Here is an 18,056-nt window from a genome sequence, read left to right on the forward strand (position 1 = left end):
TAACTAGCTTGGATAATGAAACATCTATAAAAAAAACAACCAAGCTCAGAAAGCACCAAGGATGAGTTTACAATCCTTCAATTAGATTAATTTATGTGTTTGTCCAATATACCGAGCCATAAGCTAACAATGTAGACAGATTTGTGTAACATATTAAGCTACAATGTCAAGAGCTAGTTTAATAAATTGCTAATTAGCAAATGGCTCAGTGCTGTTTGGTTGTTGCAGCACTAGCTGAACTGGAAGTGGAAATGCAAAGCAATTTGATGAACTTTCTCAGCCATACAGAACCATTCTGGAATGGAGCCACATATAAACAGCAATAAAATAAAACCCATCTGAAGATACTTGGCAAAAAGTAGTCAACAGTTCAAATGTATTTTAGGAAACTAAATTTTAAGTGCAACTCAGATACCAAACAGAATTTTTCCAAAGATCTTTGTGTCAACAGTCAGGAAGCAGTTTGCAATTATCTTGTGCATCTATTCATTTGTTTTCCTCAGTTAAAAAGTAAAATGTCCTGAATGGGCATGGTGTCAATCTGGAAACCCTTTTAAGAGGAGGAAATCCTCCCCCTAAAATGGGAAAATTTGAAGTGTCTACTGCTACCATTTTGGTTTAAATGCCCCCATCGCGAATCACCCGGAATCACATCCATGGGTCTGCCATTCCTAGTGCCAAGACTATTTTTGTATTTATACGCCTGCCATCCTAATACCCTGTCTTCGAAGTTTGTTATTGGACACCCTAAGTAAAGTAGGCTTGGTAGGCTAAGTAAAGTAGGCTTGTCCCATGAGATCTCGGCCTACTGTCCCAAAAGTGCTATTTCAAAAGGCAACTGGACTTGTTGTGTTTCTTCTCCTGGAGACATTTTCCTTCTCAGCCAAGGAGCATCTTCAGAAAAAAAACATTTTTGGGATGATCTGGATGGTTTTGGGATGATCTGGATGGTTGAGAATCTACATAGCTATGGTTAGAATTCCCTCAAATTCGGCTCGGTAAAAAATCAATGTGTTTGGCAAAAAAAGTAGTTAGCCTTGTTGATTGAGATACAGAGCCCTTGCACTCTTCGATCAACATTATTTTCAAAAACCATGGTGGGGCAGAAGTGATGTGGTGGGGAAGTGGTTAGAATGCAGCATTGCAGGTTAACTCTGCTAACTGCCAGGGGCTTGATCCTCAACGGTTCAAGTTTGACTCAGCCTTCCATCCTTCCAAGATTGGTAAAATGAAGAGCCAGTGTGCAGTAAAATGAGGATGCAGATTGTTGGGGGTCAAATGCTGACTCTGTAAGCCACTTAAGAGGGCACTATGAAGCGGTAGATAAGTCTAAGTTCTATTGCTAAGTCTGTACAGATTCTCAGTCAGCCAGATCATGGTTGTCCCAAAGGTCAACCGTTGTTTTTTTCTTGTCTACAAGGAATACAAATCCTTCCATTCCCCACTATCCTGTCAGAGCGGAAGAAGCTTCTTGAATGAGAAGCGAAACGTCTTCAAAGAAAAAACAAAAAAGTCCAGTTGCTTCCTAAAAAAGACACCTTTGGGATCGCTAAGTGCTATTGCTATCTTCACCTGCTGGGAAATCCGAATCGGCACACCGGATCCTCCAATCCCAGAACACGCCGGCTTGGACAGGATCCCCCGCCTGTCGCTTAAGGGCAACGAACACTTAACCATCCTACCTTCTTTCTACGCCCGAACTCCACCCCACCCCCTGTCGTGCTTTTTTCCCCTCGTAATCCCCGCCTTCGTCTTGTGACCTCACTTCCGGGATACGCGCCTGCCGCTTCCGGCGTATGCCTTTGCTGGCTTCAACCGCCTTGTAGTGGGGCTCCGTATTTGCAGCTTTCGCAGTCGAGGGTGAGTCCAGTTTCATCGCTGACTCCCACCCCCCACTCTCTCCCCCCCCCCGCCCGGAGGGCTAATAGTTTATCCAGAGGAAGGTCTTGGTCTTCCATTGACAGTTATTGACCAACGGCGCGATAGAGGCGTTTGCGGGGTTCCAACTCTTCCTCTGGGTCTTCTCTTTAGGGACTACGGGATGGCCGGGATTTCTGCTGCATCCTGCCCACTACCAAGGCTTATTTTGGCTAAATGGGTTAGGTTAGTAAATAACGATGGTCGGAAGGACGGGACTTCCAATGAGTGTTGGAGAGGGAGACATTCGCTACCCCGAAACCTCGTATTTATACCAGTTGGATGAGATGGGGGGGGGGGGAGCGTCACCTGTTGAATTTCTCTCGCAGCTTGTGAAAGGCAGGAAAGTTCAGGCGAGAGGGAAAAAATAAATAAAGCGGGCATCGCGGTTCCGTTTTTTTTTCATCTCTTTCCCTTTATTCCTTTATCTCTCTACCTTGTCTTGCTTTTCAGTCTTGACTCCTCTTTTGTTTTAAATAGGAGAGCAAAGGGAAGTGGGCATAACAGGCAGGTCTGGCTTTGAAAGACCAGTCATTATTATTATTTTTTGCCCTTATTTTCTCTGATTGGGTCGTGGTCTTTTTTGGCTTCCGCAAAAGCTTTGGGGGGGGGAGGAAGTGCGGGTATTGGCTCATTATAGCAAAGGACGTTTATTTTTATTATTTATCCATGAAATCACATAGTATGAAATCTAAGCTGGAAGGGAAAGTATGCTACCGAGTAAATGATTGAATATAGCGTGATAAATGGTTTTAATGTTCTTAGGGATTTTTAACATGGAAGGAAATAAAAGTCCTTTTTAAAATAAATAAATAAATAAATAAATAAAGTAATAAAAGAAAAATGTAAAAACTGACAAAAAAATAGACTCCCAATTGAACATGTTTAAGCTAATGTAGTACAAATCACAGAAGAATAAACAGTGCATTAAATCAATATTGAAAATTACTGTTCAGTTAGAAATATGATTCTATGGAAAAGTTGGATGTGTTACAAAACTATTCACATCATCTAAGAGAAAAGCCGGTTTTTACTGGAATGAGTAGCCTATAAATATCCTGTTTAGTTTAAACTTTCAAAAATATTGGAAAGCAAACATACTTGTGTGACAGGCCTAGTAAAGGATTTCTTAAGTGGTTTTAGAAAAAGTGGCTACATCAACATTTATTTGACAAAAAAATCATAGATTGCTGTCTGAGACTCAGTTGGCCTTAGATTATTATGTGCTTCTTATGTAAATGATACCGACTAGTAATATTGTGCAAATCCTTCGAAAGAGTCATTGTGCAATAGATAGTAATCTAAATAAAGCACTGTACTTCAAAACAATAAAGTAGCCACACCTTTTCCCAGATATGTGGAAAAAGCCAACAGTAGCATACACAGCAATAGGAAAAGGTACAGCTGCAATACTGAAACAAAGAGAGGGGTTCTTTGTACATTGTGACAACACTGGCCAGTTTCCTATTGACCAGAACATTAGTATAATCTCTTGTTAAAAAGAACAAAAAATAGATCTGGACAATATCTGTCTTGCAGGTTTCATTTGCATCACTGCTAAATGTGACGTTTCTATTTTATTTTATTTTTGAATGAGCTTGAATGTGTATAATTTCCCACTAGATCACATTTTTACTTATCTCTAATAATGTTTTTTTTTTAAAAAACGTACATTCCTATCTGAATTCTGCCTTTGTTGATTTGATATTCACAAATATATACTTAGGAATAAGTCCTGAGATCTACTTATAATTGGCAGCTAATTAGAAGTCAAACTGCAATACATATGTACTCTATTAAATTCAAGTTGTCTAATTTGTATGGTATTCTGTTCTCAGTAGCTCCAATGCAAACCCTCTTGTGCATACATGTACCTTTGTGTGCCTATGTAGAAATACCTGTATGAATAAATGGAGCTAAATTTTCAGACAAAGGGTTTGCATCCCAATTTACTTAGAGATCCAGGAGGACGGCCTTCTCTGTTGTCCGTCCCCCCCTCCCCGTCCTCTGTAGCATCTTTCCCCCATCCCATGTGAGGCCAAAACTCCTTTCAAAAGGGACTAAAGACTTGTCTCTGCTAGTTGGCCTGGGGGCTCGATGGGGGAACAGCAAAGTGGAAGAGGTGGATAGATTGAACAACAGATCCCACCTCCACCCATTCTGCCCCTGCCCGCCCCACATGTCCCTAGATTCTGACTTTTAATTTATGTTTTAATACAGATATAGCTTTGTGACTGTAAACCACCAGAATTATTTCATGGTAAGATGGGTGGCCAATAAATTTTATACATACATACATACATACATACATACATACATACATACATACATACATACATACATATCCCTAAATGAAAGGATTTATTCTATGACTGATTCCACCAACTAGGTGCTTCCACAAGTTTAAAGAAAAGAGGTGAAATGTATTGCTGCTTTCCCCCACTGCCATTTCCCATGTTTCTCTGAAGAGAGCCCCCCCCCCATTTTTCCAAAACAGAGTTTCTAGGGGTAAGGCATTGCAAAGAGTAGGTGGCAAATTCATGACAATTGCCTTCCCCTTTCAAACCTTGGGGGATCTTATCAGAGGGTCTGATTTTTGCTACTTTGATATCAACGTTTATTCTATTTTAAAAGCTATTTAATTATTAACTCAATTAACTATTAAATCTAAGCTGATGTTTAAATGAGACCCTTATTTAGGATGCTTAATTCTGAATTATATTGGCTAGCCTGAATAACTCTGAAAGTTGGCAGTTTCGGGGCATTGTGTAGTGCCATTCAAATAGGCCAGCAAATGTCCCTTGTACTTAAATAAGTATTTTCCATTTGTCTTGGAGCACTTTGAATCTTAGTTTCTTTTTTTCCCCTTTGTTTTTAGCAATAATGGATGAAGCTGCATCTAATTCTTCAGAGAAACCTATAGCAATCCACTCTAAGGTTCACAGAGACACTATTCTAATTAAATTTGAGGAACAGAGAAAAAAAGATTTTTTATGTGACATCACTTTAATTGTAGAAAATGTTCACTTTAGAGCCCATAAGGCATTACTTGCTGCCAGCAGTGAATATTTCTCCATGATGTTCGTTGAAGAGGGCGAGATTGGCCAGTCGATCTACATGCTTGAAGGGATGGTGGCAGATGCTTTTGGTGTGCTATTGGAATTTATTTACACAGGCTGCTTACAAGCTAGTGAAAAAAGTATAGATCAGATTTTAGCGACTGCTCATCTCCTCAAAGTGAATGATCTAGTTAGAGCATATACAGAGCAAGAGAGGAACGGCAGCTTAACAAACACATTATCTGAAATTTCTAATGGTGAAACCCCAATAGCTGTCTTAGCAAAAAATAAGAAAAATGAAGACCCACCAAAGCGAAAGCGTGGAAGACCAAGAAAAGTGAAGAACATCCAGGAAGAAAAACTGGAATCCCTTTCAGTGGAAGATGTGCAATTAAAAGAGAACAATTCGGTTCATAATAAGCAAAATTTTATAAAGTGGGAGACTGTGGTAGAAGACAGAAATACCAATGAACTCATTCCTGTAAGTGGAGAGGGAAGAGAAATATGTAGGACAGAAGCTGTGGTCAGTGTCTCAACAGAAAAGGATGAGAACTATGATCCTAAGTGCCAAAATACACAGATCACTCAGAGTCGTTACAGCAAACGTAGGATACGGCGATCAATCAAATTAAAAGATTATAAACTTATTGGTGATGAAGAGGACAGTGGGCTGACAAAAAGGGCCAATGGCAGAAGAAAACGTACTGGTTCTGAAGTTGAGTGCAAAGACTGTGGGAAAGTCTTTAAATATAATCATTTTTTAGCTATACACCGAAGAAGTCATACAGGTTAGTTCTCTTTTCAATCTTAGGGGAAAATATTATATGCAATCTACATTCTGTTATTAAAATGTGATTGAGAGATTAATATAATGTATAAATGATCAATCAATATATGGAAAAATGAATAAATCTAAATATTTATGTTAAAAAGTATATGGCCACTTGTATTTTATAAAATAACCTAGATGGCTTACTATCAGATATATAAGTAATAAAATACATAAAGTTAAAAAATATTACACAACACGAAGAATCATAATATTTAACAGGGTCTCCCTAGTACTCCTGGTTCCTGCAATTTTTTCTCTGGAAATCTATTCCTATTCCCACACCATAGATGATGAATGTATTTATGATTACTATGAACATGATTTTAGCACTTATATCTTTTATGTACACTGGGAGCTTATTCACTGGAGACACATTCCTTGTATGTCCAATTATACTTGTCCAATAAAAGTATTCTATTCCTACTCCTATTCCTACTCCTTATTCTATTCTATTCTACTCTATTCTATTCCATTCTTTTCTATGGATGCTCATCTCAAATTATATAGACTTATGTAGAGATTCTCAGTCATCCAGGTCATGGTTGCTCCAAAAGTGCTTCTTCAGGAAGCAACTGGGCTTCCTTGTTTTTTCTTGTCTACAAGGAATATAAATCCTTCCATTCCCCACTATCCTGTAAAAGCTGAAAAAGCTTGGATGGGAAGCAAAATGTCCTCAAAAGAATAAAGCAAGAAAGTCCAGTTGCCTCCTGAAAAAGCACCTTTGGGATTGCTAACTGCTATCTTCACCTGCTGGGAAATCCGAATTGGCACACCGGATCTTCGAATCCTAGAACATGCCTTCTTGTCCTGAAAAACTTCAAATATTAGCCTTGAATGATGGGAGACTCTACTCTATCCATCTACTCATGGATTCACATGAGTAATTCGCTTATGTAGTTCTGCGCTGTAAATTAGGAATCCCTGTAGTTCTACATTTCAATACAGCCTCAAAAAAGGAACCCTTTTGTTTGTCTTGGTTTAAGACACCAGCATAGAAACCAGGAGTTCTTGTATCAACGAAGCCAGCTGCGTGGCTTGGGTAAGTGAATCTCTCTCAGCCTAACCCCACCTTATAGGATTGTTATGGCAAAAATGAGAGAAGGAAAGAATAATTAGTTATCTTCCTAGACTACAGCTATTTATATAAATAATTACAGCAGAATATAAAGTTGGGTGTTAACTACAATTAAAATTATTAAAATTGTCCTTTTATATTAACACTTATTTTACCATCAACATTGCTGCCTTTGTAGTATTTTCAAAGTAGTACTTTTGAAAAATGTACTTCCAATTTAAATTACATGATGCATGTTGTTATTTCAAGCACTGCTCCACCTGCTTGAAATATCTGTTTCCCATTCACAGTGCCATACCTTTGTTTTCAGGAGAGCGCCCATTCAAATGCGGTGAATGTGGCAAAGGCTTTTCCCAGAAGCACTCTCTCCAAGTCCATGAGCGGATGCACACTGGGGAACGGCCATATACTTGCACAGTTTGCAATAAAGCTTTAACCACAAAACATTCTCTCTTGGAACACATGAGTCTTCATACAGGTAAGATCAAAAGCCATTCACTAGGCTAAAATTGTAAAGTGGGAAAAAATAATCCCTGACAGGATTAGAATGAGTATATCTGCATTATTTCAGTAACAGAATGTTTGACACTTCGGAGAACTCATTTTAAGAATTGGAAATGATAGCTGACTTCAATGTTTTGTCCTTAGGGTCTGGTTTTTTTTTATAAGGTATACCTATGTGGTTCATAGGGGCTATCTACTAATCCATAAAACTATATCTTTCCATTCCCTTATAGAAAGCTTTTTATAGCTCATGATTTCTCCCTGTGGAATAAATTCTAGGTCAATTTCATGTTGAGGGTAGAAGTCCTTGGTGTGTTTTCTTTTGAATAAGGTACATTGGATATGTACCTTTAAGCATATATGAACCCATAATCCACTGGTATTCAAGGGCTTACAGTCGTTCTTGTTCCAAGAATGAGACAAGAGGAATTCCTCCTCCATCTTTTAACTACTACATGCTCTCAAAACCAATTAACAGAAACAAGTAATGAGAATGTGGTAGTGGCCGCAGAAATGAGATAAATAGATGCTTATGTAGTGTTCTGTAAATGAAAGTCCAGGTACAAAATATGAAATACTATCAAGTAGTCCTAAGAAAATGTTTCATTTACTATTTCTGTAAATCTTGTACTCTTCATAGTCCCTCTGATTTACATGTATAACTTCTCTGCCTGCTTAATAGCTTATAACTATGATGGCAAACCTATGGCACATGTGGCCTCTCTGGGCATGTGCTCCCTCGCCAGCTGGTCTTCACAGGCACTGGAAAACAGCCTGAAAAAGGCCAAAAACAGGCTGTTTTGGAGGGCATTTTCAAGGCTGTTTTTCAGGCCGTTTGGGGGGCATTTTCAAGCCATTTTCCGGGGCATTTTCAGACTGTTTTTCAGGGTGCTTTCAGGGCATTTTTGGGGTGTTTTCAGGGCATTTTCTGGGTGTTTTCAGGGCATTTTTAGAGTGTTTTCTGGGCATTTTTTGGCTCAAAAATGGCATGAAAACAGCCCCAAAACCGGCCAAAAAACATGCATGCACATTCCAGCCAGCTGATCCTTGGGTTTCTAGCGCTCCTGTGCACGCGCACACACACATGCGCACACGTTCCATTTGGGGCACTCATGCCGAAAAGTTTCATCATCACTGGCCTATAAATTTGGAATCCTCTTGTTTAGTTAATACGACTTGAGTAAAATACTTCATCTCGTAAACTTACAAAGTCACTCCATGGCTTCATCAGTGGCATTTCTGACGGATAAGAGCCGTGGTGCCACAGTGGTTAGAATGCAATACTGCCAGCTACTTCTGCTGATTGATGGCTGCCAGCAGTTCAGCAGTTCAATTCTCACCAGCAAAAGATTAACTCAGCTTTCCATCCTTCTGAGGTTGGTAAAATAGGGATCCAGATTGTTGGGGGCAATATGCTGACTGTAAACCGATTAGAGAGGGCTATAAAGCACTGTGACACTGTATATAAGTCTAAGTGCTATGGCTATTTCTTTTGCAGCCATTTGCCAGACAGTCTACTAGTCTCAGCTTTTCTACAGGTAGTCCTTGGTTAATGATGGCAATTGGGACTGGAATTTCCATTGCTAAGCAATGTTATTTGACTGCATATAACAACAGCATTTTTGGCACTTCCCACTTGCCATTATTAAGCAAATCATCATTGGTTGTTAAGCGAACAGAACTTTGCTTAGGTTTGCAACTTTCCACCAGCTTTCCCATTTACTTTGTGGAAATCTGGTAAAGAAGGTTGCAAATGACGACCCTGGGATGATGCTACTACTTGCTACTATGATTTTTTGAATGACATTGGAGAATTTATACAACCAGTCCATTCATCCTACCTGCAACTAAGAATGATCACCTTGGTTTCAACCTTTTGTGGCAGTCCTGAGAACAGGTTTTTGGATGGTGCCCTACTTTGTAATGGGCACAGTTCTTGTCAGAATTCCTTGCATTCTGGAATATTTCAACTGAGTTGCTATGCAAGATCAGAATAACTAGGTGCGAATTCACAGATGACTGCTCACATTACTATAAGTACAAATAACTACAATTTCTCTATTTTCCCCTCTTTTCAGGTCAGAAAGCTTTTACCTGTGACCAGTGTGGAAAATACTTCAGCCAGAGAAGGCAACTTAAAAGTCACTATAGAGTTCACACAGGTATAATTAATTAAAGAATACTACAAGTTGTTAGGAAATGTTGAGATTTTCTTGTACTTCTAATTATTGTTTCATAACCGACAGGTATACATTTGTTTACTGTGCATTCCATGAATGTTTCAGCACATTGTTAGTTCCAGCTGATCATTTTGCAAAATTATTATATAAGTAGTGTGATAATACAGAAAATTAAATATTCTGTGTTTGAGGAGTTGGGAATATCTTCTACTGAAAATGCAGAAAATAATTGAAATGAAGCAATTCATAATAAGCTAAAAAGTATGATGATGCTATGATTGAAGATAGAAATAGTAATGGGTAATTCCTGTATATGAAGAAGCAAGAGAAATAGAGTTGCTTGAAGACGAGTTACTGTGGTGAACTGGACAGCCCGTTCACTTAATTTTGGCATTATTGCGTACTAGTACAAGCTTCTTTCAATAATGTAATAGTTTAGTTACTAAGATTATATTGGAAAAAGTATAATTGCAAATGTACTGATGAGCAACAACTAGAAGAACATAGGGATACATGCAATAGTAATCGTCTGCTGATACAACAGTATCTGTTACCATAAGAGATTCCTCCTTCATCCCACACACGCTTCCCAAATCTGAGAGCAATTGGAGTACATGTGGGAAGAAAAGTAGAGAAATCCACCATGCAAGCAGAAGTCAGTTTGCCTAGCATTTGATGGAGCCATTATCCCATGTTTTAATTTTCTAAATGTTGTTTATAATGCTTCCATCAATTGTGGCATTATTTTGGTTTCAGTTGTATTAGAATTGTAAACTTCATGCATTTATTATTATTAACCACCGACATGTTAAGATAAAAATTATAAATGAAATAGACACACTTGGGGAAAATAATAATTTATATTTCATTTTGCATAATCAGGCCATTCATTGCCAGAATGCATCCTCTGTCATCGTAAATTCATGGATACAGCTCAATTAAAGAAACATTTAAGAACACATACAGGTAATGCTGCTTTCTATTCTTTTTTGAAAAAAAAGCTGGCAGTATATATAATTTAGGTAGGAACATCCAAGTAAGCAGCATTCATCTGTAGATAATAAATGAGGTTATAATGGATTCTGATTTTTAACAATGAATCTGTGTGGTGCTGAATTAATACTGTGCAAAGTTTACAGTAAAAGAATTGGTAGGGGCTATTACGGTAGTGGACTATAGGTGCCATATTCAGCCCAGTGTGGGAGTCCTACTGCTGATTTCAATCATTTACTCAGTGCAGGAATCTAAATTGACAGATACTTCAGTACATTCAGTGAAAGCCAACTTATTACCTTTGAATAATTGGTTTCCACTGTCAAACTGCTGCTACTGTTCAAAAAATTTTGGCTGGTAGGAAATAGACTGCTTTTTTATCAGAGGCAAATATGGCTGAAAACCGTGAGCAGATTACTAAAAGAAAAGAAAATCAATATTATCCGCTTTGTGTATAATTTTACATTAAAATATGAGAATATATTTCATAATCTTTTCCCCCTATTTTTTTAGGGTAGGGGCATTTAAAGAAGACTGAAGAGAAAAACATTGTCCTCCAAAATTTTCTCAGTGTTTTCTTGTATGTTCATATGTCAATTCATTATTTGTTCACCGTAATAGCTATGAATTAGCATGAGATTTGGTTGTTACATTCATTAGAGTCTACTTATAAGTTAAACTCTCTTAATTGTTCTTTAAATAAGAGATAATTACATACTATACTAATCAGCAAGTTTTTATAGGTGAAAAGCCATTTACTTGTGAAATCTGTGGCAAGTCATTTACAGCAAAAAGTTCTCTTCAGACACATATCAGAATTCACAGGTATCTCCTTCCCTTTTTTTCTTTGTGATTTTGTATGGAAACCAGTTTATAGGTAATATTTTGAGTGAGGCTATTAATACAGTTTTATTGTCTGCTGCAATTACAGATCATAGTTTGTAAATTCAGTTCATGTTATGTTGTATACCCGTGATGGTGAACCTATGGCACGCGTCCAGAGGTGACATGCAGAGTCCTCTCTGTGGGCACGTGCACCATCGGCAGCTGCTCTTCTGGTTTCCGATGTGCGCATATGCCGGAGCCCCGGAAACCTGAAGACCAGGTGGGCACCTGGTCTTTGGGTTTCCAGCGTGCGTGAAGACCAGCTGACCAGCGTGCATGCGCGCAGCTGGTCTTTGAGTTTCCGGTGCTCATGCATGCACATACACACACATGTTCCGGTTTGGGCACTTGGTGCCAAAAAGGTTTGCCATCACTGTTACATACTAATGATTTTAATTGTCTGCACCATGGGTATACAACCTTTTTGTTTGCCCGGGCTGCATTGAGTGAAGAGAAATTGTCTTGAGCCTAATATAAAATATATAACATTGTTTTATAATATACAATAATATGATATTAAAAGTTTATAATCTAGTTGGGCTGTATTACTAGCTGCCCAGGGATGCATGTGGCCCGTGGGCCAGTCATGTGTGGTATACACCATTGTGAATATTTAAACTAATTATTTTTAATCACTGGTGCACATTATACTTAGTCTTTAGCCCAAAGTTAATGAGCACTGTCACATTATTGAATATATGTTGTCAAAAAAAATAGCCCAATGACCTCTATTGGATCCTACTTCAAATGAACTCTTGAAACTCTTGGTTTTCTCATTATAGATAAAACAAGGCATACAGTTTTAATTTATCTTCTTGAAAGTTTTGGTTAAAAAAGTTTATCATTACAGATTGAGAGTATAATGTACAATAGCAATAAATAGTAATGATAGTAATGTCTTTAAAAAAACTTTTTTTTAGGGGGCAAGTACATCATCTGTTTATCAAAGCAGAAAGTTGACGATCCTGAGAGTCTTTGAAAGCTCAATAGTAAAGATATAGGAAGCTATAGAGTTAGAGAAAAATGTGACGTGGAATTTTTCTGTGTTAATATCTTTTCACTTATTACCTCAGCTGCACCAATGTAAATCAACTAAATACCCCAAAATGGATAAAAAAGAATAGCATTGTCATGTCATCTTAGTGATAGACTTACTCACCTGCTGCTTCAACATATGGTTGAGGAGCCTTCTAATAGTCTGTTTACTGTTATTCTGTTATTCTATTCTATGGTAGACATATTGGAACAAGATTAGAAACAAAACATAGCTACTGCAGTATAAATGGCAAAAGTACAATGGGTTTAGATGTGCCCAGTTTTCTCACCATATATCTGCCATCCTGCCCAATAGTTGTTGAGATTGGCAAACTAGCTACCAACCATGTTGAGGCATCATGAGCAACAACAGGATTTCAGAGAGTTTCATTCTGTAGTACAGTAATGATTTATACTGCATGATAAGAAAGTAAGATGGCTTCCATTGACTTACATATCACTTACCTGAGTTAAGTGTACTTCATAGGAAGGGAGAGAGAGCGAATCCATCTGCCATTCAGTTTTAATGCCATGATACTTGAATAATGCTTTGGGTTTTTTAATAACATCCGTGCTTTGCAAAATATGGACATATGTGATCAAACCAGATGTCTTCTCTTTCAGAGGAGAAAAGCCATATTCGTGTAGTATTTGTGGAAAATCCTTTTCCGACTCCAGTGCCAAAAGGAGACATTGTATCTTGCACACCGGCAAAAAACCTTTCTCTTGTTCAGAGTGTTGTGTGCAGTTTGCACGTTTAGACAATTTGAAATCTCATTTGAAAATTCATGTCAAAGAGAAACAGCTACAGGAAGCCAGCACTGCATCCAACCATAGCAGCACAGAGGATGTCAGGAACATTCTTCAGCTGCAGCAGTATCAACTTTCTACCTCCGGACCCCAGGAGATTCAGCTGTTGGTGACAGATTCAGTGCACAACATAAACTTTGTGCCCAGCCATACTCAAGGCATTAGCGTTGTCACTTCAGATGATTCCCAAAACGTGATGACGGAGCACACAGGCAGTCTTACTCTTCTTACTCAGCCATCACAACAGCTGCAGAACCTGCTTCTTTCAGGCCAAACAGAACCCACAGACCAGATTCAGAATATCAGCATTGTGAGTGACCCAATGGATTCTCCTCAGACTGAACAAATGCATGTCATCACACTGTCCAAAGAAGCTCTGGAACATCTCCATGCCAATCAGAGTCAAGCAGATGTGCTTCAAATAGCTGCAGGAACACCACATCCAACCCCACATCTGCAAATGGCCCAAGAACCTAGCCAACAGTTTCGCATTAGCCAAGATGCAATTCTACCTCCTCAAATTAGCAAGGGACAGACCCATACTGTACATATCTCCAATTCAGCTTAACAGCCTCTAACTGTAGACCAGCCATCTGGAGATCATCACACTGAAGGGCAAGCTTTTTAAAATACAGACTGATTTCCTTCTTAAATATATTTATTTATCAAGATGAAAGAGGAGCCTTCATGTGAAATGCATTATATATACAATATTTTCTATTTAATTTCACATGCTGGTAATGTTGATTGTTGACTTAACGGCAATTGGTTTATGCATTTTTATTTTGCAGATTTGTCAATTTAGATATACGCTGAAAGCATGGCTTTTTAACCAGTGTTCTCATGCCCTTTGCCTGAACTGCAATCAAATATTAAAAACATGGTACAAGCCTGGTTACACATTTTGCCATCTCTGTTATTTCAGTGAAAAAGAACAATGCATGCTTAATTTTTCCACTGAAAATGATGGGATGTAAAATTGCCTCTGAATGGACTTATACTGTATATATTTAACAAGCTTATCAACTGATATTTTAGATACATAGTATTTTTTCCTCCTATACGCTCATTAATTTGGGCTAAGGCAAGCTCATGTTTGGATTTCCAAAATAATCGATGAGTTTGTGTCAATTAAGACTTTGTGAGAGTCAATTTTATTAGAAGGTTTCTACAAGAAGAGGTAAAATAAGACTTGAAGAATTTATGTAACTTTTTGCAAAAGTAAATGCATAATTTCAAAAGACAGAAAAAATAAAAGTTACGTCTCCAACAGATGGGCGTAGGCTCTTCTAAGTAATGATAACAGGCTTAGCAAACTATTGCCTTGTTTTGGTTATGTTTTCATTAGCTTTTTAAAAATTATGCACATCAGTTCAATGCTCAACTTCCCTCGACTTAACTGACACAAATCAATTCTGTTATTGGCTTAACAGAGCAAACACAGGCATTGTGATTTCTCCTTTCTCTTGCACTTTTTTATATTCTGGTGAATAAGCAGTATACTCATTCCTGTAATAAAATTTTAAAAAGTGATTGTTTCCCATTATAACTACAAGAACATTTGATTTATATGTTAATAGTAGTTCTAGTTTTTAAACTAGAATCAAACTGGGGAATAGAGGATAAAAGCTTCATGCCTGGACCAATAAACTGTTGACCAAAATTATTAGGCCTGAAGTAATCAAGGAATAGGAAGAGAGAGCATACTTTCTCCTTAAGGAATTGCAGTGTGGTGGACATCAGTACACAGATATGCACTATACCTTCCATTCTTCCTTTCCTCATACTGTCTAAACTGTACAATATGGATTCTACTGAATATAGGAAAGCTTCACTGTGGTAATCGGTGAACAATGGTTGGCAATGAAACATTACGGATTACTTCAGCATCGTGGTGGTAACCTTTGGAATAATGCAGAACAGGGTGAAATGAAGGTGCTCAGAGTTTGTACATGGGAAGAGAGGGTACTCAGTCTTCCCTCAATTAAATTGATTGAGGTTTTTATACAGCTATTGTTTTAAAAAGTTTAGTGTCTTAAGACCAATTGAATGATCTAGTGAAGATAATTAATTGAAGGTTTGCATAAGGAAAAAAATAATAAAATGGGGGGGGATGGCAAAAAATGTATAACCGGGAAATAATTCTGCTCTAAATGATTAAATTGTGCCCTCAGTTAAACATTTACAATATAATGCTTCTTTATGTAAGATAAAGCTGTAGTGCTTTTAAAATAAACACAATGCATATATTAATCCTTCCGGAAATCTTTTTTTCTTCCAAACTTTTTTTTGTCAGAAATGTGTTCCTTACAGGTCAAACTTATGCTTCTGCGGTGCGGTATAAATAAGAACAAATTATATGCAATTGTTTTAAGAAAAATATATAAAGTTACAATACCATTGCAATAATCATATGTGCAAATATAAAAATATATTTCAACCGTTTCCCCATATGCCCAAATGATCATTTGAGATTATATTTAGATGCTGTCACAAAATACGTAGCAGCCATGATGGATATGACCAGTCACAAATACCCTATTACCAAAGACACATTTTTTAGGATGCCTTCTACGACTTCCTGTAGCCTTCCCAAATCATTCCCAGCACCCTTATTTTTCTACTTTTCTGGAAAGGTAGGCACGTTTAAATATAAGGCTCTAACCATATCACAAGATGACTTCCTGAAACTTGTTTCTCTCTCAATTATCCCTGCATTTAATTTTCAGATCTTTTTGCATTTCAATCAATTATATATTTGAGGCTGCTGGGGAGAATGAACCACATTTCTATTCTAGGCTCAGTTTCCAGCTTCTATCTTTTGTTTATTTTTTAAAAGAAAAACATTAACAAGCAGAAAAACAGATTGAATAATTGCCTTGCCTGTGTTCCCAAACCACGCCTCTATTAGCCTGAATGTTAACCAAAACTCAGCCTTGGCTGAGCACAGTAGTAAATATAAATTATTAGGGTTTGCCTCCCCATTCTTTATAGCAGGAACCAGTTTGGCTTTTTGGAGTTCCCTCTGACTATCAATAAAAACAAAACTGATTTCCTGAATTGTAAACATATGTAGAATATCCTGTTTTACTTGGGAATACAGTACTTTTGTGTATCTTTTCAGTATTGCACAACAACCGTTGAAATATTTACTTCCATTTCCTACTTTACCAATTTCTCCCTTAAAATTATCTGGCTGTCAACAACAAGGTGTCTGCAAATTTCACAAGAACAAAATTGTTTTCATTAGAATCCTTAAGGAATTGAAAATTCTTAGGTAAAACAACATGACCAAACAGAAAAGCTTCTATACAGTTTCATTAAGACCCACATGATAGATATCCCTTCCCTGGTGGTGAGATCTCTGTACTATTTTAAATGGATGAGAATAACAAGAAGAAAAAAAGGACAAAACTTGAAATCCAGAATAAATCATCTGCGAGCCAAGCATATTTCAAGATCACAAGGTGATTGTTTCTGAGAAGCTGCAAAGTAGGTATAGGTGGCAAACCATTGTCAGTCCATACTGGAAAATGTTCCAGTCTCATTATTATACAGGTAGTCCTTGGTTTACAACAATTCATTTAGTGACCAAAGTTACAATGGCACTGAAAAAAGTGATGACTGTTTTTCACATGACCATTGCAGCATCCCCATGGTCACATGATCAAAATCCAGATGCTTGGCAACTGACTCATGATCATTGCAGTGTCCTGGGGTCATGTGATCACCGTTTGCGACCTTCTGACAAGTTCAATAGGAAAGCCAATTTCATTTTAACAACCATATTATAATTTAATTGCAGTGATTCACTTAACTGTGGCAAGAAAGTTCGTAAAATGGGGCAAAACCCATTTAATAAATGTCTCACTCAGCAACAGATATTTTGGGCTCAGTCATTGTAAATGACTTGTAAGTTGAGGATTACCTGTATATAATTGCAGATAAACAGAATTTGAGGGACCAAAATGCACCTTAAAAATTGGGTTTGGCTTATCTGCAAGTATATACGTTAATATTTTTTAAATATTTAAAATAAAAAATTAAGCCATATTTCCCAGATACACTCACTGATAAACCCATCTATAGCTAAACAAACCTCCAAAAATACCATGAAAAATGTGATTCAGCTTATCTGTGAGTATATACAGTATTTTGTTCTTGTTTATGCTACATTGGAGAGGTGTAATCTTTCCAAATATTAGTTCCTTACTTAAATGTAACAGTAGTTGCGGGAGCTATGAAAAAGTGTTACTGAGCCTGTGTTCTAGAATTTCATTATCCCAGACCGTAATGACTGCTTGTCAAGTCAGAATAAACCAGTGGTGGGTTTCAAAACTTGTTGGAACCTACTCTGTGGGTATGGCCTCCTTTGTGGGAGTGGCTTGCCACCCATTTGACCAGATATGAAATTATGAATTAGTACTTAGGTCGGTCCAAGTAGCTATTCAGAAACTCTGGCATTGAAGCATGCAAGTCTTAAAAGCTGTCAAGTTACAAGATCCTTGCCAGTGGTGGGTTACAAAAAATATTGGAACCTCTTCTGTAGGTGTGGCCTGCTTTCTGGGTCCACTGGTGGAACCTCTTCTAAACGGTTCGGTAGATTTGACGAACCGGTTCTACTGAATAGATGCAAACTGGTAGGAACCCACCTCTGGAATAAACTCATAAAGCAATACACATTTCTTCATCACATGCAGTCAATGATTGATCTAATTTGGGTATATAACATAATGACTTACATGTATATTAAATTTATCATGTTT

General features: G+C 37.6%; 1 protein-coding gene across 1 annotated transcript; it reads left to right on the forward strand.

Moving 5' to 3' along the window:
• Window positions 1-1,767: 1,767 nt before the first annotated feature.
• ZBTB24 (zinc finger and BTB domain containing 24) lies at window positions 1,768-15,555 on the forward strand. The gene is made up of 7 exons (XM_087718658.1): window positions 1,768-1,860; window positions 4,796-5,764; window positions 7,194-7,361; window positions 9,466-9,549; window positions 10,450-10,533; window positions 11,304-11,385; window positions 13,105-15,555. The coding sequence occupies exons 2-7, from the start codon at window positions 4,801-4,803 to the stop codon at window positions 13,856-13,858; spliced, it is 2,136 nt and encodes a 711-aa protein (XP_087574784.1). The 5' UTR covers window positions 1,768-1,860; window positions 4,796-4,800; the 3' UTR covers window positions 13,859-15,555.
• Window positions 15,556-18,056: the final 2,501 nt, after the last annotated feature.

This window comes from Thamnophis sirtalis, unplaced genomic scaffold (genome assembly GCF_051295495.1).
Source record: "Thamnophis sirtalis isolate CommonGarterSnake01/CBP01778 unplaced genomic scaffold, rThaSir2_p1.2 scaffold_6, whole genome shotgun sequence".
NCBI classification, from domain to species: Eukaryota; Metazoa; Chordata; class Lepidosauria; order Squamata; family Natricidae; genus Thamnophis; species Thamnophis sirtalis.

What these genes read in the sequence shown, in the direction of transcription:
- ZBTB24 (XM_087718658.1), top strand. Translation starts at nt 4,801, where the DNA reads ATGGATGAAGCTGCATCTAATTCTTCAGAGAAACCTATAGCAATCCAC. An exon ending in ACATTTAAGAACACATACAG is followed by an intron (nt 10,534 to 11,303) that starts GTAATGCTGCTT and finishes AAGTTTTTATAG; the next exon opens with GTGAAAAGCCATTTACTTGT. An exon ending in ACACATATCAGAATTCACAG is followed by an intron (nt 11,386 to 13,104) that starts GTATCTCCTTCC and finishes CTTCTCTTTCAG; the next exon opens with AGGAGAAAAGCCATATTCGT.